Source organism: Hibiscus syriacus, unplaced genomic scaffold, assembly GCF_006381635.1.
Source record: "Hibiscus syriacus cultivar Baekdansim isolate YM2019G1 unplaced genomic scaffold, ASM638163v2 tig00110602_pilon, whole genome shotgun sequence".
NCBI lineage: Eukaryota > Viridiplantae > Streptophyta > Magnoliopsida > Malvales > Malvaceae > Hibiscus > Hibiscus syriacus.
Window position 1 is genome coordinate 2,417,572 of NW_024062798.1, and position 22,436 is coordinate 2,440,007.

Here is a 22,436-nt window from a genome sequence, read left to right on the forward strand (position 1 = left end):
AACATCATAATCCTAGTCCCATCCTCTTTGTTGAGCTTAAGTCGTCGAATCTTACACCTCTAACTCGCATCGTGCTCTGACAGCCAATTCATACCCAAAATTAAATCAAACTCTCTGAATGGAAACTCCATAAGATTAGCTGAAAATATTTCACCTTGAATCTCAACATGGCATCTACGGTGAACCTTATCCATTATGACATATAATCCTAAAGAACTAGATACTCTAAACCTTATCACGAGGTTCTCAGTTGGATATTTCTCTCTTGAACTAGGTAATAATAAATATATGAATGGTTGGATCTTGGGTTGATTAATATAGTAAGTGGAAGATAAAACACTGTAAATGTGCCTGAAATTACATCAGTGGTGTTGCAATCCTCTTGGTTTCAGACTGCATACTGACGAGCAACAAATTTGGGCTCTACACTGGCTCCAGATTGGCCCGCACCCCTACTGATCTAGTCGGATGTTGAGCTACCACCCATATGGAAACCTCTACCCATTTGAACTGATGGGGTCGACCTCTACGTCTAACCTAGTATCACAACTGTAGCATCTGGGCACTCTCTGATAAAATAGTTTAAAAATCACATCTATAGTAACTTGGGGACCCCTGACGGTACACCCCTGCTTACCTCCGGCTGTAAACTGAACTGACTGACTGAGACTGTGCCTTTGATGAACCTCCTAAGTTCGCTACAGAGGTAGTGATGAAATGTCTCTTGCATTGACCAGATCTACCACCTCTTTTGCTCACATGATGAGTTGGTCTACTAGACTAGCTTTGTGAAGCTCTCCAAGAACTCTGAGAGTGTCGCACTCTCTTGGATGATTGTGATGGTCTAGATGACTCTACAGCTCCCCTGCCCTGCCCGGAAGTAGCACTTGCAACTGCAGTTCCTCTCCCCTAGCATCCTCTCTAAGGCCTTGGTTTGGCGAACCAACTCGGTAAAATATATAGGGGTATTGACGGATAGATGGGTGAGGATATCCTGACGGAGGCCCTTTATGAACTTCCTACATCGAAAGTGCTCTAAAGACACTAACTTTGGTGCTCACCGACTGAGTCAAAGGAAATCTACCTCGTACTCAAACACATAATGGTCTCCCTATGTCAACTGCAAAAAATGATCTCTAAGATCATCCATGTGAGCCTTACTTATATACTTATGGCGAAATTCTACTAAATATTACTCTCAAGTAGGTCTTTCAAGCTCCATGGACATCTCGACTATATCCCACAAATCTATTGTGTCACCATTCAACAAGGATGTGACACACTCGAGCATACACTCAGGAGTGAGGTGTAGCTGATGAAGGGTCCTCTAAGTCTCCCTCAACTACTGATCAAACACTATTGGGTCATCATCTCCTGATCTATGAAAGTCTGTGGTCCAATACCTTCTGAGTCTCTCGACAGGGGACTCTTGAGGTGCTACAAAAGGTGGGGCTACTGGAGTTATGGGTAAGGCTCTGGCTATATGCCTCAGTGTAGCAGTCATCTCTCTAAAGAAAGTTACCTCCTCAACTCTCGCATCCCCGGGCTCCTCAAAATTTGTCTCAAGAATAAAATCATCACCGATATCGTCCATGAGGGAAGATCTACTCTCATTTCTACACTCCTGACTCTGACCTGGACTCTCCTCTATAATAAACTCTGAAAATTTAAAAAATAAGAGGAGTTATTATCACTATTTCAAAAACAGAAGTATTTTTTTACATCATTAAAGACATGAATACTCATAAAATTTTATTAACTCTAACCTTCATGTCCTCAAAATATCTAAACATGATGCTCTGATACCACTAAATGTAACACCCTAAACTAGTAGACACACATTCGACTGATCAGAATGCTACACGGAACCACCGGAGTGGCTAACCAAAATTTTCTTTTAATTTTTTTCGTTTTAAAAATGACCATTTGTAACCACTCGTGCTAAAATAAATCAACCATAATTTAAATAAAATTGTTTACATTAGGAGCTCCCAAAATAATTTTTAAATCATATAGACCATAATTTAAAATGAGTTACGAATCATACAAAAATATACAAATCGAGGTTTATAATTATACATGCCCTCTAAAGATGAACTCGAGACATACTCTGCACTATCTGGGTCTAGATCACTACTGTCAAAATTCCTCATACTACTCCTCGACTAACCTACACAAGGAAACAAATTTCAAACACTGAGCTAACTAGCCCAGTGTCACATTAACAACTAAGCCATACTAAAAGTGTTCATGTCATGTTCAAGCAAACTGATAACTATAATAGTGAATATATTCGTATATTGAACTCTCTACTCTATGGTAGACATCAAGGTGCTACTGAGGGTTCTATATCTCAGAGCCCACACACCCCTCTAGTTTACCGAGGCTGGTTGCTTGGAATCTCTACATCAGTCAACCCCCACTGACTAGCCCACTACTTGAGTGTCGGACCTTGCACCTAAGCTAGTTAGCTTTAAGTGCCTAGCGCACTACCTAAGGTTATTTTTATGTCATCCTAATTGATCTTGTTTCTAAGTGTAATATTAATATCATTAATATTCTCACTTGTATTCTTATTTGATGATAAAATGAAGTGTTGGGGTACCTCGAGTCTAATTCCCTTAAAAACTTCCATTTTTTCCCAAAACAGACTAAAAATATCGATACTATCCCTAGAGTATTGATACTCCTACAAAAGTTTCGATACTTTATATAAGTACCGATACTTTTAAACATTCTGTTCTGCCCAGTTTTGAAACTTTTTGGGATTTTCGAAATTATGACCCAAAGTTTTGAAACTCTTGAAAGAGTTTCGAACTCCTACCCAGAAAACACGATTTTACCCAAAAACAAAGAATAAGTATTGACAGTATCCCTATAAAATCGACACTCTACCTACAGAAGTCATAAAACAAGTACAAAAAACTCTATTTTTCAATCTCAAAGACCTTAGTAAGGTCCCCAAACATGCTTAAAGTTTTATTTGATCAATAATGGTCATAATGGAGGCTTTAAACACATTTATAACTCTAAAATAACAATCTCACCATAAAAATGCTTATTATGCTCAACTCAAACATTTAAACTATATTGAACTTTTATTGACTCACTAAGAGTATAGAAGAGTTGTGTAACATCCTCAATACTGAGTTAGTAATTTAAGTGTAAGATTTTAAAATTTCAGTGACCAAAGTAAATAATTGAAAAGTTGAGAGATTTAATGGAAATATTTCTTGTAGGATGAATTAGCAAATAAGGAGAAGTTAAGAGGGCAAATGAGTCTTTTATCAAGAAAATAATTAAATATGGATATTGGGTTATTTTATAAACCCACATGGGGCTTATGTAGGAAACAAATGTTTCCAGATTTCTCTCATTTCTTCTTCCTTCTTCTTCCTTCATCTTCTTCTTCTCTCAAACGTCAAGACCCAAGCTTAAGGTAAGAATCTGAACCTTGGTTGTTTCTTTTTTTTTTGGTTTGGTAATGAAAGTTTGAATGTTATATAAGCTAAAAAGAAAGCCTAAATGGCATTAAAACAACAAGATAAATGTTTTAGAGATATATTTGAAAAATGGGTTTTTAGATGAAATTTTGATGTGGATGAGTTTTTGAAGTTTGAATAAGATTTTTGACTTGTCAAGGGGTTAATTAAGAAGTTATAAGTGTTAGAATTAATTTTGGATAACAAGGAAAATTGGGTATGATTCTTAGCTTTAAGAATTTGAATGAACTATGGGAGATTCTAAAGTGTTGAAATGATAGAAGTTAATTAAAATGGTTATAGTTAAGTTGGGTGGTATGAAAGGAACTTTGTATGAGAAAATTTAGTGAAGAGTTGATGATTTTCAGGTTTGAACAGTAAATTCTGGGTTTTTACAGATTATGCAGGGGGAACCGATTCCCTATGGGGAGGGTATCGATACCCCCTAAAGTAAAAGTGAATTTTGGTTCATTAAATTAGTTTAAGCTATTAGTATCAAGTTATAAGGTTTAGGCTTTTGATAATTGTCTCAAAAATTATGTTTATATAGATATCGAGCCTAAACAAGTTCAGGAACAAGTGACAAGTAATAATGATCGAAGGATTAGAAACGATTGATAAATAAATAAGTTCTAGAATTGGTTCAAATCCAGCAAGCCTAAGGTGAGTGCACATATTAGATAGAATTGTATGGAGATAAGACTTGCGATAAGTCTATCTCTTATAGTTGAATTCATGATTTCATATTCATATACATGCATTCATACATAGCTATTGAATACAGTGATTTCTTGCATAATTCGTTTATGCATTAATATGATATTATATGAAAGAATGCAATTGTCAGAGAATCAATCCAGGTATGTGAAATAATAAAAGTGATCATATGTGTACATGTGAAGTGAAATATGTGTTTATATGAAAAGTGATGAAAAAGATATGAAAATGAGAAATGTATTCATATTTAAGCCCATGTGATTTAATATGAGAACTGTAGGTATAATTGGCATGCCAAGAGTCGAGGGTTCTACGTGGTCCTTCGGGACATATATGTAATTCTGTGGAACATACATGTGGTACTTCGGTACACTTATTTGGTCTATTGTATTATGTATATGGTTCTTAAGGAGTGGTCATTCGGGAAATATATAGTGGTCTTTCGGGACATATATAGTGGTCCTTCGGGACATAATAGTCATTCGGGACAAATATTCAGTGCCCCTAGTGGGAATTTATTCGAGCTGTGGTGACAACATTCGTGCACAACCTCAATGTACTCATTTACCTCCTATTCTCAATAATGTACATGGGCAATACAAAGATAAAGTGAAGTGAAACTTGCATAGACGATAAATTTCATATATGCATCACATGATCATATATATTGTAGTATAATGGATACATGCAGATTATAATATTACGATTGAACGGTAAGAGTGCATGTTTCATGAATTCATTGTTATATATTTTATTATGCCTCATTATGTCTATGACTTAGCGTGTAAGTGATTTACACGTAGGTACCAAGAACCAAGAATAGCAGAAATAGAAGTGGCAAGAACAACAACACTGCTAGAAGATCAGATCATATCAGAATTAATTGATAAAGTATGTATTTTTAATTGTGTATCATATGTTGGCATGTAAGAAATGTTTTAGTATGAACGTTCTGATCGACTTTTCTAATGTTTTGAACGTATTTATGTAAATATAAATGTATAGTAATGAACGGTTAATTTTTACGAGTTTTATGTATGTTTTACGGAAGTACTGTAGCACTATTATAGCAGGGGAATCGGTACCCTGTAGTAGGGAATCGGTTCCCTGTTTGCAATCTGGAAAATTTAGCATTTTGGTACTGTAGCAGGTTACTGTTCACGGTACTGTTCATACCATATAATACTATTCATAAATATATTTTTGCCTCAAAATTTTATACCGAACATAATTTAATAATATATTATCGTATTTTCTTAAAATAAGTTCAAATGTTTTGATATTTTACAAGAATATCGTTTTAAAAAGTCAATGTGACATCTCAGACTCGTATTCGAGTCGGGCATGGGTTGGGGTGTTACAAGTTGTAAAGGTGTTACCTTGCTCCTTTGATGGATAGAAACTTTCTCAACTCACTCAAGATTCAATTTTTCTTTTCCTTTAGCTCTTGAGCTTTCTCTTATCTCATTCACTAAACAAAATGAGAAAATAGATTGCCAATCCATCTAGGGGTTGAATAACATCTAAACAGACTCCCTATGATCTATTTTTGGTTCTATGCATAAAGCAATCCATAGATTCCCATAAATCTCTCAAGACTCATTTTTGGTTCTATGCATAATAACTATGAAATGGAACTTAAAACAAAGCTTGAAGGATGAATATTGACATTCTCACCTTAGTTTCACCACACTAAACTTGAAATGTTTGAACTCTCACTTGGAATGAAAGAGGGAAGAAAGAAGAAGAGCATTTGGTGAGACGATTAGAGGAAGTGGTTCACGTAAAAACATAATATATGAGAGGGTTTTTAACTTTTAGAATTAACCATGGTTAAACTACACTTTTAGTCCTCCAAATTTCTAATTTACACAAGACCCATAACCAACCACCAAAACTCTTGGGCCCTAACTCAAGCCCAAAAACAATAAACTTGGTCCACTATACTTTAAGGTTCATTTAGCTCAAACTTTGGGTCTCGGGTTGACTCGAAGTACTAACCCGAGTTTCGGGGTGTTACGGAGGGCCTGATAATTTTTTTTTTTCAAATAAATATTTAATATATATATATATATATTAAAAATTTATTTATTTTCCCTTGGCCTCCATGATGTTCCGCCCTTGCTAATATAGTAAATTGATCTAATTGTGAATAATAAATTATGATAGTTATCTAATTTTATTCGTATCTTAAAAAGTTACATTCAATTTTCTAAGAAGAAAAAAAAAATTGTATTTTAATTTTGTTTGAACCTAAATTGAATTAAATCTGGTCTTACTATGTTATGTTTGGATTTTAAATCAATTTTATTAATAAATTTTAGATCAATTGAGATTTTTGATTTTATGTTACTTGGGTTGTTGGTTTGAATTAATTTGGATTGTATGTATTGCAGAAAATAATGAAAAAGACTTTTGATGTACAATACAACCTACGACCTTAATTTATTTTTAACCACTTTTCTGTCGAAAGAAAAGGTTTTTTTTTTAATTTTATATTTTCAGATTGCTTTGATTAGTATAATTTAGTATCTATTGACTTTCAGTTATATTAAATTATTTGATTTAAAAAAATGATTTTGAAGGAAAAATTATTGAATTTAATTTTAAAATTTTAATTATCAATCTTAAAAAAAAAATAGTTTTCTCTCATTAGTGTGTCACTATTTCTTTTTTTTTTCGTCTTTGTTGATCGGTAATCACACTAACTTTAATGTTAATTGCCGACCACCGATATTCTTTATTGCCTTTTTCTTCTCTATATCATATCTTATGTTTTTGGTTATTTGACTTTTTTCATTTATTTTTTTAAGAGTTGATTTGATATCGTCAAGACTGATTAATGTGACTTATCTGATATCTTGTTGATCTTCCCTGTTTTGGACTCTCAAATTGGATTTGGATACCCGATTTGCTTTCACGTATAACTTTTCACGTCGTTCGAGTCTGATTTGATGTTTATCGGTGGTCATTCAATAGCTTGATCCTCTTTTGTGGTTCGTTTGTCGATACAATCAAATTTGTTTGTATCTATCTTTGTTCAAGTTTCTTGGTTAGATTTAATCTTTCCTTGTATGATCCTTATGTGATCTTAAGTTGCTAGTTTTGTTTCAATGATTATAGAAAATTTTCCTAATTATGTACTTAATTTACGATTGTCACTGATAATTTTTATTGTAATTTGAGATATTTTTTATTTTAAATAAAATATTACTTCTACAAAAAAAATGATTGAATTTTATAAAATAAATTAAATAGAGCTATGAAATTCAAATAGTTCAACCATTCCTAATCGAAATGACGATTTGGAGCATCACATATATTTCATAAAATAACAACAGTACAGCAAAACAAGCAAAATACGGACCAAGTGTAGCAGCATCAAGAACATTAGTGATAAAAGCTGTTTTGCAAGATACGGAAGTAGGATCTTATGTCAGATAAAATGAACTATAATTTATAAAATTTCAGTGAAATAAAAATATATTATTAATTGAAAATATAAAAAAATATTTAAAATATAGTTTAATTTAAAATTTTTGGTGAGGCGACTACGCCACCCGCTCTCCTCCTATCTATCCCTAATAATCATCCAAAATCGATGTCAGAGAAAGAAGAGTAAATATCCCTCTTATCTGATTTACAACAATAACAACCACCCCGGGCATACTTTACAGCGCGCCATCCCATCTTGAAGGGTAACTTGGCAAAGCACCACACCATCGAGAGTGGCCCAAAAATACACAGAAAACAAGCACTGCAACCAAACTCTATTCCATTAAGCAAGGAGGACTCGTCGTCTTCGTGTGGTTATGTTTGCAATCAACATTGGATTTTATTACCTTTGCTTTACCTCTGGTCGGAAACCCGCTTCCCATTTCGCCGACGATGAGCGCATCCGATGCCGGGTTGCAGTTTCTAGAAAGGCGATCCGTGTAGTCTTAGACGATGAACTTCGAGTCTATCACCAAAGCAAAAGAGACAAGAGAGATTATAGATCGGAGACTCTCAGTGGCTCAGAGATTGGAACAAATGGTTAAGCAAATTAACCTCAATTTCAGCCTAGAGTGTAAGTGTCTTACATCTTTTGCTGTGGAAATTTAAATATAACTAATTCGACATGAAACAATTTATTATACAAGTCGGGTCAGAACCCAGTTAACCAATATTTTAACTAAATAAATCGTGCATCACGCTTTGAGAATCATTATTCTCCACTAAATCAAGAATATTGGAATCTTTTTCCCTTCAAATCATATACGTTGATGATGTAAGACGGTGACGAATGGTTTTCCATGTTGTTAGATATGTCTGGATTTTTTTTTTTTGCTGTCTAGCTCTAAGTTTTCATTGATTAATCTAAATCGACCCGGGTCTCACACCTAATTTTGGTGGGTGAATCTCTCAAAGAGATTTTCTACATACACAATGACTCGAACTTGAGACCTTATTTAAGCGATATCAAACTCTTTACCAATTGAACCAACCAGTTAGAAGATATATTTGGATTTCATTAGACGTGTTAAGGTCATAAGCTTGGTTTTGTGTTGGGTAAGTTTATTTTAAAAAAAAAATTAAATCATTTTTGAATTTAAGTATTTTGGATTATTAAATTAGACCTATGAACAAGTATACTCGATATTTAGCAGATAGGTTTATTGACCACAACCTTATATTATAAATTTTCTATTCTATTCCATCTGATCTTTGATTTTCAAAATTTATTTTCGTAAAATTAGTTTTATTCTTTAAAACTTATACGTTTATAGAGATCTTAAAAAAAAATCTTAAAATCGTGTATTTTTTTTCAATCTTAATTAATAGGTGATGATATCATTCTTTGTGCCGGTTTTTGTCGTTATTTCTTTTTATCTTTTACTTTTTATATCATATTTATATTTTTCTTTATATTTTAATTTTTAATAACTCTACTTTATGACATTTTTTTTATAAAAAGGCTACGGCTATGAGCTGTTGGCTGGCGTTTCATGACCACGATAAGATGGAGTCACAAAAATTCAACTCCAATTCACAAGGGAATTAGGGAAATTCTAGACACAGAATAAATACGATCAGAAAATTTCATGGTTATGCACCTACCAGGTAAGAGAATGTATCCTGTAATTAAAAACACGTTTACACAAAATACAATTATGGATGTTGTCAGCTGAGAAAGAAGAACGAAAAGGTATAGGCATAGCTACGCTTAAGGATCCTCTTCTGTTGCAAAACATCCCTCACTAACCCATCCTCTGTTGCATCATCTCTCACTAAAACCAAATACCCAATTTATAAACAAACAAATTTTCATCAACATAAAGTAGGGAGCATATCCAAACCAACCAGCCTGCAGAAAGCTATCACAATATCGATATTCAAATTATGATCTAACACCAATATTTTGTTGAAAATTCCACCGGAAAAAAATGTCAAAAATGGTTGGCTAATTGTTGAAAATTAGCAATGGTATAATTGTATATTTTAGTCATTGTAATTTAGGTATTTACAAATTAGTCTTTAAGCTTCAACTATAAATAGCCTAGCTAATTTAGTTTCAAAACCATCCGAAATCATTCTACCTTTCTCCCAATACTAGAAAATTTAGAGAGTTTCTTGAGAGTTGTTTTCTCATTTTTATCAAGAGAGAATTATCATTGTTTTCTCATTGGTAGATCGAGAGCGGTTTTTACCCTATTTTCTCATAGTGAAATTCTTCTACCGTTGCCCGTGGTTTTTACCCTATATTATTTAAGGGTTTTCCACGTAAATTTTGTGTCTCCTTTATCTTTATTTTTATTTTCTCAAATTATCAGTTGAGATTTTTTCTATCCGATAGTCGTCTTCCGTAACAATTAGTATCCGAGCCAGATTAGAGTGTGTAATATCTACTTATTGTCTTTGTGATTGCCACCAAAAGATGGATCATCCAACATAAGAAAGTAAGAAGTTATTACCCATTATTTGAAGGTTCCAGAGAACTATTCACGATAGTGAAATAGTGGGAGTTATCTGTAATAGAAGCTATGGCAACAAAATTTGATATTGAAAAATTCAATTGGAGAAATTTCTCATTTTGGAAATTGAAGATGAAGACCATCCTGAGGAAAGACGGTTGTCTAGCAGCTATCAGTGAAAGGCCGGTAGATTTCACAGATGACAACAAATGGATCAAAATGGACGGGAATGCTATGACAAACTTTTATCTAGCATTAGCAAATGAAGCATTGTCAAGCATCGAGGAGAATAAGACATCTAAGAGATATGTGATCATCTCACCAAACTGTATGAGGCCACATCGCTGCACAATAAAATTTTCCTTAAGAGAAAATTGTACACTCTTCGTATGCCATAATCTACTTCAGTGACAGAGCACTTAAATACACTGAACACTTTATTTTCTCAGCTTACATCCTTAAACTGTAAAATAGAAGAACAAGAACATGTTGAACTTCTACTTCAAAGTCTACCAGATTCGTATGATCAACTCATCATCAACTTGAAAAACAATAATGTCACTAGTCTAGTCTTCGATGACGTTGCAGCTACTATTCTACAAGAATAAAATCGGTGCAAGAACAAGGAAGATAAACAAGTAAATCTGCAACAAGCAGAAGCGTTGACAACGATGAGAGGGAGATCAACATAACGTGGCCAAAGAACAGTCACAAATATGGTAGATCAAAGTCGAGGAGCAAGAAGAATTTAAAGTGCTACAACTGTGGAAAATGAGTTTGAACAAGTAGATTCTTCTGAAGCAGAACCAGTACATGATGAACAAGAACCAGAGAGTTCTGAAGCTCCAACAACTCGTCAATCATATCGTGTGAGAAGACGTCCCAATTGGCACTCAGATTATATTATAGAAGGTAATATTGCATACTGCCTTTTAACAGAGGACGGTGAGCCATCAACATACCAGGAGGCAATAAACAGCTCAGATGTTTCACTGTGGATGATGGCGATGCAAGAAGAAATTGAAGCCCTTCATAAAAATAATACATGGGACATTGTATCACTACCACAAGGAATGAAGCCAATTGGTAACAAATGGGTCTTCAAAATCAAGCGAAATGGTGATGATCAAGTGGAGATGTATCGTGCAAGACTAGTGGTCAAAGGATATGCTCAAAAAGAAGGTATTGATTTCAATGAAATCTTTTCTCATGTGGTTTGACTAACAACAGTTCGAGTAGTTTTGGCAATGTGTGCTACATTGAACTTACATCTAGAGCAGCTAGATATTAAAACAGTTTTTCTTCATGGAAATCTTGAAGAAGATATTTACATGCTCTAGCCTGAAGGTTTTGAAGAAGACGAAAAAAAGAACTTGGTTTGCAGGTTGAACAAATCTATGTACGGTCTAAAGCAGGCACTGAGGTGTTGGAATAAGAGATTTGATTCCTTCATTATGTTCCTTGGATACAACAAACTTAATGCAGACCCTTGTGCTTATTTCAAGAGGTCTGGTGATAACGATTTTATTATATTGTTGTTGTATGTGGATGACATGTTGGTTGCAGGACCCAACAAAGATCATATTGAAGAATTGAAGGCACAACTGGCTAGGGAATTTGAAATGAAGGACTTGGGACCAGAAACAAGATTCTGGGGATGCAAATTCACTGAGACAGAAGTAATAGGAATATTTGGCTTTCACAAAAGAATTACTTGAAGAAGATCTTGTCACGATTCAGCATGCAAGATTGTAAGCCAATTTCTACCCCTCTTCCTATTAACTTCAAATTATCATCCAGTATGAGTCCTAGTAGTGAAGAAGAGAGGATGGAGATGTCTTGAGTACCGTATACATCAGCAGTGGAAAGTTTAATGTTCGCTATGATATGCACAAGACCAGACATTGCACAAGCAGTGGGAATGGTTAGTCGGTACATGGCGAATCCAGGCAAAGAGCATTGGAATACAGTAAAGAGGATCATGAGATACATTAAAAAGACCTCAAATATTGCATTATGTTACGGAGGATAAAACTTACAATCAATGGGTATGTAGATTCTGATTATTCAGGGGATTTGGATAAAAGCAAATCTACTACAGGATATGTGTTCAAAATTGCTGGTGGAGCTGTAAGTTGGGTTTCAAAATTACAGTCGGTTGTGGCTACATCCACAACAGAGGCAGAATATGTAGCAGCTACACAAGCCAGTAAATAAGCAATTTGGTTGAAGATGTTATTGGAGGAGCTTGGGCACAATCAAGAGTATGTCTCTCTATTTTATGATAGTCAAAGCGCCTTGCATTTAGCAAGGAATCCAACATTTCATTCAAGGACAAAACACATACGATTTCAGTACCATTTCATTCGTGAAAAGGTGGAAGAAGGGATGGTAGATATGCAGAAGATTCATACCAAAGACAACATAGAAGATTTCATAACGAAGGCGATCAATGCCGATAAATTTACTTGGTGTCGATCCTCTTGTGGCCTGTCAGAGACGTAAGCAACATGAAGGTACAAGGTAGAAAGAATGGTGTGAAGATATGATTGTTCCAATCAAATCTTCAAGTGGGAGATTGTTGAAAATCCACCGAAAGGTAGAATTAATCCACCGGAAAAAAATGTCAAAAATGGTTGGCTAATTGTTGAAAATTAGCAATAGTATAATTGTATATTTTAGTCATTATAATTTAGAGTATTTACAAATTAGTCCTTAAGCTTCAACTATAAATACTCTAGCTCATTTAGTTTCAAAACCATCACAAATCATTCTAGCTTTCTCCCAATACTAGAAAATTTAGAGAGTTTCTTGAGAGTTATTTTCTCTTTTTTATCAAGAGAGAATTATCATTGTTTTCTCCTTGGTAGATCGAGAGAGGTTGTAATTCCTAATTTCTCATAGTAAAATTCTTCTACCGTTGCCCGTGGTTTTTACCCTATATTATTTAAGGGTTTTTCACGTAAATTTTGTGTCTTCTTTATCTTTATTTTTATTTTCTCAAATTATCAGTTGCGATTTTGCTCTATCCGATAGTCGTATTCCGCAACATATTCAAAATCAAAACCTATTCTACTCTGTCCACAACATGGATATTCAAATCGAAGTTAAACATTATTTAAAAATTAATCTCTCAAATTGGGACTACAGTGATATGGCTTCATACTCCAAATTTCATGTTCAATTTGTCTTATATTCTCAAGTGTCAGTGTCGGGTATAAATATAAAAGCCGGAAGCTGCATGAACGCCATGCAGCAATTATGTTCCCCAGCTGCTTTATCCTTGCAAATCTGTAGCAATTCATCATTTCATTTACACAACTCAAAGCTGAAATTCTTGCAAGCTCAGAGTTTTTTTTATTAACTATAAAACGGGCGATGAAAGAGAACGGTTAACTTCAGTTATCACGTATAACCCTTTCCAAATCAGTCAAACGACTTCTCTAAACCCTGTTTTACCCACTTTTCCCAGACGATTTACCCAAGGATGTGAAGTTCAATCTGCCAATCACAAAGGAAATGGCAAGGCTCAAATGTGATATAGCAAACAACTGAGAATCGTAGATCTTCTAAACGAAGTCATTGCAATTTACCTTATCAGTGGCTTCCTCTGGACCACAGGGGCGACCAGGATTGATGGCATTGCAGTAAGTTCTGCAGGCTGCAAGTGAAAATTACCAATAGTCAGAATATTATCAATCCTTTGTAAGAACAAAAATCAAAATCTGATCTTGTGTATGATATATGGGTACAAAGCCTCGTGAAAGCTTGGTTTTGGTTGAACCAGTTTACTCACAAGGTCATCACTTATAATTGCATATTTTAAATAACTAGTCAACTCATTGTTCCAAACAGTGATCAAAGGAAGCTTTGTATAGCACCCTTAAGATAATCTTCAATGCAGCCGTTCTTACTAGATGACATCCAACAAGTACGAGGTTCGAACCCCCAACATCTACAACTATACACTATCTTCAGGCTGTGATTGTATTAGTGCCCCAAAAAATATGGTTATACATAGTAGTTGAGATATTAGAGCCTCCTCATTCCCAAAAAGGCTTTATAATCACAAAGAGAGTGAAGAAATTTTTGTTTTCAGCTTTTCAGACACAGTAGTAAACTTGACAGTAACCAAGGAGCAGATCAAGAAAATATAAGCAAGGGAATCATATTCGGGATATCTAGCAATGTAGATAGAGTTGATAGAAATTAGTAAAAATCGAGAAGGGAAGCAGGAAGAACCTCTAACTTTTCTATACCGCCACTAGCATGTAAATTAATGAAAGGACCAGCTCGATCGCTTGATACTACTAGTGTTGCTCCTGCTGAATCTGACACTGAAGACTGCAGAGGCCATTATTAGTATTCCCCACAGAGACTATCGAGTTCCTAAATTCTAAATCATCTTCAAGCTCTTCAGGTTCCTCCAAAGCTTGGTGGGAGACATATGGACCAGACATTATTTGTTCAATGGCCAAGTTCTCTGCCTCTTTAGTGCTTGCTGCATAGGCAGTCGCATGCAAACCCTTATGTGGAGTATATCTAAGAGATCCATCAACCTCACTGTTATGGGAAGAAAGTTGTTCTGAACTTAGATTTTTTGAGCCATTCGTCATATTGTTCTCAGCATTTCCCTTTGTTTGTTCAACCAATCCTGTTGCATCTAGATACTCACACTTTGTGGAACAAGAACTCATAAGTCAGCAGGACTACCAACCTGAATTCCCGGATTAGAAGAAGGCACAGCAGTAACATATTTACCGTTTTTCTCTTCTTTCCATCAAACTGCCCATCTGCAACTCCTTTAATTTCACCCAACTTGTCTGATCCAGCATGGAGAGAAACTTTTGCATCCGATAACCTCCTACTATCCCAGGTCGCTTTAGATGGACAGGAAGGACGGACACCACCAGGAAATACAAAGCTAGGTATGTGTCATCATATGTACATCCCCGAAAAACTACTTGGGCTAGGAATTGGAGGAATCCTGTTCCACCTAGTTCACAATCCAAAGTTCCGAACATAAGCCATTAAAAGAAAGACTTAAATTTGTTTAAATAGTGGGTAATACTAAATTATGCAAACAAGGGGTCCAAATCCCAATCCTATTTTCCCAACAAAACTTTGAAGTCCATCACAAATTGAGGTCTTAACATTCACTAAGAAGTTGATTATCTTCCACCTACATGAAATAATTCAACAACAATCATGAGTGCTCAGAAAATATATCTCAAAGAAAGACGCAACAAGATTATGAATCCACCTAGAAACCGCTTTGAAATTCAAAAAACTTTTAACAGTAGGTCCCAAACCCCCCAGTCGGCTCTAATGGAAAGTAATTATTGCTATGATGTAAACCAAGTTCTTACAAATGCATCACGGCATTTGGCATTGCCTTTTTCAAATCAACTGCTTAAAAGTTAATGTAAGTGGACACGTTCGTAAGTAAAATATAACATCAAGCCTTTTTTCCTGACATAAGATCAGTATCTTGACTTCCCCTCATGTTCTTATCTCTGTTCGCACTCTCTCCTCTTTCCACCCTTCTGCAACAACATTTCTCTTATTACAGCTTGGTATCAAGATGCATAACTCACTCTCCAATACAGTCCCCAAACTCAAAGCCTCAACATCTTTCCACTTGAAACAAACATCACCATCTTTTCTCTCCTCAGACTCTCCCTTACCACCTTATTCATGCCAAAAAAAAGAAAAGCTTACACATAACATCTTGAAGATGTATGCAAGTTTTTTGTTTGCTTTTGGGGTTTGCTGAGGAGGAAAACAGAATAAAATAAGTTGCCAAGAAGAGATTTGACATGAACCATACCATCATACCTCACAAATTTCACCACCCCTCTGAATTCATCTGTCATGGTTCTCAAAGTACTTGAGGACACATTGTAACTAGAATTCATGGAAGGATAAGCAGAAGTAATTATTGGCATCAAATGTTATCTATCTTTTGGGTATTTTCTGGGATCCCAAACTTGAAGACCAAGAGATCTTTCGTCGATTGGACAAAGCAAGACTGGGTTTGGCCAACGCCACTTTTTGTTTTAAACACGTTATGCATGGAGTATGTTTAAAAACGTTTTCTACATGACCTATTAATCTAAGAAATAATCTGAAATATATATGTTATTTCCTATACTAATTTCGGTTTTGGTGATATTTGGATAAAAGGCCCATTTCATGTGTAAAAATTCTCTAGTTAAAGAAAGGGTTAAAATCCAAAAGCCCTAAGCAAGGGCCAAGGCTTTCGTTCTCGATTTTCCACCCAGAAAATTCTCCCTTTTCTATCTATATATTCCCTCTCGGTTCTCCTAGGGTTTTTCTCTTCTGATCCACCCTATCATTTCCAATCATCCGCTTCCATCGAAAAAGAAAAAAAACCCAGAAATGGCGGCCGTAACTGCATCCCAGCCGCGCTCTTCCAAGACGGAGTCCTACGTGGACAACAAGCGCAAAGAAGACATCCGCCAAGCCAACATCAAAGCAGCCCGATCCGTGGCTGACGCCGTCCGAACCAGCTTAGGACCCAAAGGAATGGACAAAATGATCTCAACCGCCAACGGCGAAGTCATTATTACCAACGACGGCGCCACAATCTTAAACAAGATGGAAGTCCTACAACCCGCAGCTAAAATGCTTGTCGAACTCTCTAAATCTCAGGACGCCGCCGCCGGTGACGGTACCACTACAGTCGTCGTCATAGCCGGCGCCCTCCTTAAGCAGTGTCTCACTCTTCTCTCCCATGGTATTCACCCCACTGTTATATCCGATTCCCTCCACAAGGCTTCGTCTAAGGCCGTCGACGTTCTAACTGCCATGGCCGTTCCCCTCGAGCTCTCCGACCGCGAATCGTTAATCAAATCCGCCAGTACTTCGTTGAACAGTAAGGTTGTTAGCCAATACTCAACTCTTCTGGCTCCCCTTGCGGTTGATTCTGTTCTCTCAGTCGTTGATCCAGCAAAACCGGATATGGTTGATTTAAGGGACATCAAGATTGTGAAAAAGCATGGGGGAACAGTGGACGATACGCAGTTGGTTAAAGGGTTGGTTTTCGATAAGAAAGCGAGCCATGCAGCTGGAGGGCCGACCAGAATGGAGAACGCCAAAATTGCGGTAATCCAGTTTCAGATTTCCCCTCCTAAAACTGATATTGAACAGAGTATTGTAGTTTCTGATTATACTCAAATGGATAGGATATTGAAAGAGGAAAGGAATTATATTTTGGGTATGATTAAGAAGATTAAGGCCACTGGCTGTAATGTTTTGTTGATTCAAAAGAGTATTTTGAGGGATGCAGTCACTGATTTGTCGTTGCATTATCTGGCTAAAGCAAAGATTATGGTTATTAAGGACGTTGAGAGGGATGATATTGAGTTTATTACCAAGACTTTGAACTGCTTGCCTATTGCTAATATTGAGCATTTTCGAGCCGAGAAGTTGGGGCATGCGGAACTTGTTGAGGAGGTTTCACTTGGGGATGCAAAGATTGTTAAGGTTACCGGGATTAAAGATATGGGAAGAACTACTACTGTTTTGGTTAGGGGTTCGAATCAGTTGGTTCTTGACGAGGCTGAGAGGAGTTTACATGATGCTTTATGTGTGGTAAGGTGTTTAGTGAGTAAGAGGTTTCTGATTGCAGGTGGTGGTGCCCCGGAGATCGAGTTGTCGAGGCAGCTTGGTGCTTGGTCTAAGGTGTTGCATGGGATGGAGGGGTATTGTGTGAGATCTTTTGCCGAGGCGCTTGAAGTTATTCCTTACACGTTGGCTGAGAATGCTGGGTTGAACCCTATTGCTATCGTGACTGAGCTGAGGAATCGGCATGCTCAAGGGGAGATCAATGCTGGGATCAATGTGAGGAAGGGACAGATCACTAACATCTTGGAGGAGAATGTCGTGCAACCACTGCTTGTAAGCACAAGTGCGATTACACTGGCAACAGAGTGTGTGAGGATGATCTTGAAGATTGATGATATTGTTAATGTCAGGTAGGTTTCTGCATCGGATGGTGAAATGCGTTCATGTGATCCTAGTATGACTATGTTTCAAGTTTCTTTATTGGCTATCTACTCCCAAATATTTGCCCTGCTTTGAAGATTGATGATATTTGTTTATTTCAGGCAGTTTTCTGCATTGGACTATAAAATGTGTTCTTTGTATTATCTGATTTAGTGCTTTTGTTTCCTTATAGTATTAGTACCGACTATGTTTTAACTTTTGGTTGGGCTATATACACTACCTCGAATGTGCTTGCTTTTAACAATGGTATTTTTTTTCGCCTTTTTCCTTTAGCTTTGTTTGTTAACTCTTCATCTATTTTTTTTATAACCACCGGTATTTGATTTATTAATCGACTAATCCAGACGGGTAATGTAGAGACGAGAGTGACCTTCCATACCCAGCATGCGCTGTTTGCAAACATCATCATTTAAATTCATGACCTTGCTTAAGAAATTTAGTGTCTCATCCCACTAGACCAACTGGTTGTTGGTCTACTGTTCGTCTATTTGATTGGATTGCGTACCTTGAATGAGATTGTTATCCATTTGACTTCGTTGCTTGCAACATGTTTTTATTAGTTACAATGAATTGTTCTATTTGGAAGTAGAACATAGCAAATCTGGATAGTTTAGAGGGAAACTTTTGGAACTAGAATCCACTCTGATACGTGCTTCAATTATGTGCAGTGATTAGAGTGTAAATACAAGGGTGATATTGGGTTATAACATGCAAAGTTCCTAGTGCAAAAGTAAAGCTTGGTTGTCGTAGTTTTAATGGTTAATGTGATATGCATTCTCTCTTTTCCTCTTCTATCTTTTTCAACCTTCCTTCCCCACATTTCCCTTCTTAATCCATGATTCTCTAGTGTAAATATTTTGGTTCACTTCACTCTCATGCAGGAACTTTATTTCCATAGTTGAAACACGCGTATGAAAGATTGACCTAATGCATAGTGAAGTATATTTGATTAATTCACTTCTTTCTTTCTTGTTCTGGAAATGCTATGATGGTTTACTTCAAATAGTAATAATATTTTCTTAATGAAAGGCTAAAGAAATGAACAATAAAAAGGAAACGGGACGGTATCAATGGTAGGAAATCATTGATCTTTGCAGTTCAATATATGATAATTATCTTCTTTTTATTTGTCATATGGCAATTTTGAGATGGTGATGTAGTACAACTTACATATAAATTTTAATGAAAAAATAATAAAATCTTGACCTAATTTAGTGATTAGATGTTAGAATCTAGTACAAGAGTTCTTGGGTTCAAATCCCTTTTTTAGTTCTCAAGCAACATAAAATTTCTTTGGTGACTATTGGTGTAGTTCACCCGTAAAATTATGACAAAAATGATGTTAATTTATTGAAGTCATAGTTTTAAGGTTGTCCTGGTTAAATACAAAAAGGTTTTATTTCAAAACAAGTTTTTTTTTTAAAAAGGAGTTTTTCATTGTTTTTTTCTTTCAAGTATGATATTTAATTAAATGGATCATTTAATCGACATTAACTAGATTGACGTGATATTTAACTATCATAGTGACCCTCATGTTTAGATCGAAATTTGTAAAGAAAACGAAAAGGACAGTGAAAGAAAGGAAAAAGATTATATATTTTTTGTTTGAATAATTATAATTATTAAAAGGAAAAACTAAAATATTTAATCTTTTTCTTTCTTGTGTGTGAATATTTTCTCATATGTTACAGTTAATTTCAATCATTTATTTTTACTCATTCAACAGTTTTAAAATTGTATAAAATTAAAATAATTTTATTTTCATTTCTAGATTTGATATATATATATATTATTATTATTAAAAAGAATATTTATATAAATTCGAATCGTAATCAATTTTTTATTGAAAATAATTACATAAATTTTGATTATTTTATAAATTTTGCATATTTCCATTTCTATTTTTGAAAATTTTAACCAATCCTATTTTCCCTTTTTTGTTTTTAAGAAAATAAATTTACATAGTGTAAATTACATTTAAACGTTACTAAACTTCTAAGGTGTTTGTAATTTGGTTTTAGGTACTAAAACGGATTATAGTTTAGATACTAAACATGTAATTTATCCAACTAAAAAAAGGTAAACTATCAACGTGAGGAGAATTGGTGCAAGTAATTGGGTGTGAATAACTTTGACCTATATATGTCTGCGTTTTGAATGTTTAATGGTCGTAAAAAAAGGGTTAGGTGAGTATCAGCCACAACAGCGTAATATAAATAATCTCACTTAGAATCGCAAATGATTTTGAAACTTCGAAAACCAAGTTTTCTGGCATTTCCCAAACAAACATGATTCATTCGTGATTTGAGAAGCACCAGAATCTCTTGAGAAAAATCCCATTCCAATGGAACAACAATCTCAAACCAACCGAAACCCCAAAACCCAACCCATCCCGCCTTACATGAAAGCCATTTCCGGATCATTCGGCGGTGTAATGGAAGCCTGCTGTCTACAGCCCATCGATGTGATCAAGACGAGGCTGCAGTTAGACCGGACGGGCAATTACAAGGGAATCGTTCACTGCGGAGCCACCGTGTATCGAGCCGAAGGGGTTCAGGCTCTTTGGAAAGGTTTGACGCCCTTCGCCACTCACTTGACGCTCAAGTACGCCTTGCGGATGGGTTCGAACGCGGTGTTTCAGAGCGCGTTTAAGGACTCGGTCACCGGTTCGTTGAGTAACCACGGGAGGGTTTTGGCTGGTTTCGGTGCTGGGGTTTTGGAAGCCCTTGCGGTCGTCACTCCTTTTGAGGTTAGTTGTTTCGGATTCATAATTGATAATCTGATCAGTGGATTTTACGTTAATTCGAATATACCTTAGAAAATATGGTCATGTTCCTGCCAAATGCATGTGTATCGACGCTTAATCTAAGTCCGAGTAACATAATATATAAAATGATGGATCGGGAGCGAGTGGTGGTCCTGAAAATTTTAAATTCTATATAATTGAGATTGTCATCGATCATTCGTTTTTGTTCACAACAATTTTATAAGTTTACTCATCCTACAATTTTATAATTTCGCTCATCTTACAATTTTACAATTTATGTTAAAAAACTTTGAAATAATTAAGCATGACTGCACTAGTTGTGTTCGAGTGATAAAATGGGAAATATTTTCATATATCTCTGGAATACAATGGCAATGATTAAATCTGCTTTATGACTGTGAAGGTGGTGAAAATTAGACTACAACAACAGAAAGGATTAAGTCCAGAGCTTTTAAAGTACAAAGGTCCCATACATTGCGCTCGAACAATCATCCACGAAGAGGGCATCTTCGGGCTCTGGGCCGGAGCCGCCCCAACCGTCATGCGTAACGGAATGAACCAAGCAGCAATGTTTACAGCCAAGAACGCTTTCGATGTGATATTGTGGAAGAAACATGAAGGTGATCAGAGAATCCTCCAACCATGGCAGTCCATGGTATCAGGGTTCCTCGCAGGTACAGCCGGTCCGGTATGTACCAGTCCCTTTGATGTCGTCAAAACCAGGTTAATGGCTCAGAATCGAGACGGAGGCAAGTCGAAATATAAGGGTATGATCCATGCTATCCGGACCATATACGCGGAGGAAGGGGTTTGCGCATTGTGGAAAGGATTTGTGCCTCGGCTCATGCGGATACCACCTGGCCAAGCCATAATGTGGGCTGTTGCAGACCAAATAACTGGTCTTTACGAGAAAATATACCTCTATAGTAGTGCTGCATTATAAGCTTGCATCTTACCAAAATTTGCCCATGGATTTCAACACAATTGCAGGTATGAAAAAGTTCCATTTTTTATCACTTGAACCCTAAATAGCATGCCATGTTGGACTTGTACTACTTTCTTTATTCATAGTACAGTGGTGGGGGAGAATTAAAAAAAATGCATTAGCTCTATATAATGTCATTTTTAGTATGATTGCTATTGGGGCCTGGCAAGAAATTAATTTTAAATTTAGTAGACCAAATTCGTTTCTTGACTCATTTCATAACAATATATTTAGAAATATTAGTTAAATAAATATAATATTTTTTTATTGAAAATATAAAATACATGTCTCTCAATTGTCATTATTTGAATTGTTATAATTTAAAAAGTAATAACAAATTATCGTGACTTTTAATTGATAAATGAAAATGTAACCTCAATAAGAAAGTGAAATCCTTATATAATATTTAAATATAAATAATAATACATTATTAGTGGGATGAAATAGATATAATATTACACTTACGTATGTCTTATTACTCATAATAGGTCTAGTTTTTG

General features: G+C 35.6%; 2 protein-coding genes and 1 pseudogene across 2 annotated transcripts; 2 read left to right on the forward strand and 1 right to left on the reverse strand.

The window, feature by feature from the left end:
• Window positions 1-13,528: 13,528 nt before the first annotated feature.
• On the reverse strand, window positions 13,529-15,085 carry LOC120135189 (annotated as a pseudogene).
• Window positions 15,086-16,472: 1,387 nt separating this feature from the next.
• LOC120135191 (T-complex protein 1 subunit delta) lies at window positions 16,473-18,357 on the forward strand. Its single transcript, XM_039151507.1, has 2 exons — window positions 16,473-18,157; window positions 18,290-18,357. Exon 1 carries the CDS (start codon window positions 16,556-16,558, stop codon window positions 18,155-18,157), a length of 1,602 nt encoding a protein of 533 aa, XP_039007438.1. The 5' UTR covers window positions 16,473-16,555; the 3' UTR covers window positions 18,290-18,357.
• Window positions 18,358-20,570: 2,213 nt separating this feature from the next.
• LOC120135190 (mitochondrial succinate-fumarate transporter 1-like) lies at window positions 20,571-21,894 on the forward strand. The gene is made up of 2 exons (XM_039151506.1): window positions 20,571-20,933; window positions 21,355-21,894. Exons 1-2 carry the CDS (start codon window positions 20,586-20,588, stop codon window positions 21,892-21,894), a joined length of 888 nt encoding a protein of 295 aa, XP_039007437.1. The 5' UTR covers window positions 20,571-20,585.
• The last annotated feature ends 542 nt before the right edge of the window (window positions 21,895-22,436 follow it).

Bases quoted from the DNA above. Each gene is read 5' to 3' on its own strand.
- LOC120135190 (XM_039151506.1), top strand. From the start codon at position 20,586: ATGAAAGCCATTTCCGGATCATTCGGCGGTGTAATGGAAGCCTGCTGT. The intron at 20,934-21,354 runs GTTAGTTGTTTC...ATGACTGTGAAG, and splicing joins CGGTCGTCACTCCTTTTGAG to GTGGTGAAAATTAGACTACA.
- LOC120135191 (XM_039151507.1), top strand. From the start codon at position 16,556: ATGGCGGCCGTAACTGCATCCCAGCCGCGCTCTTCCAAGACGGAGTCC.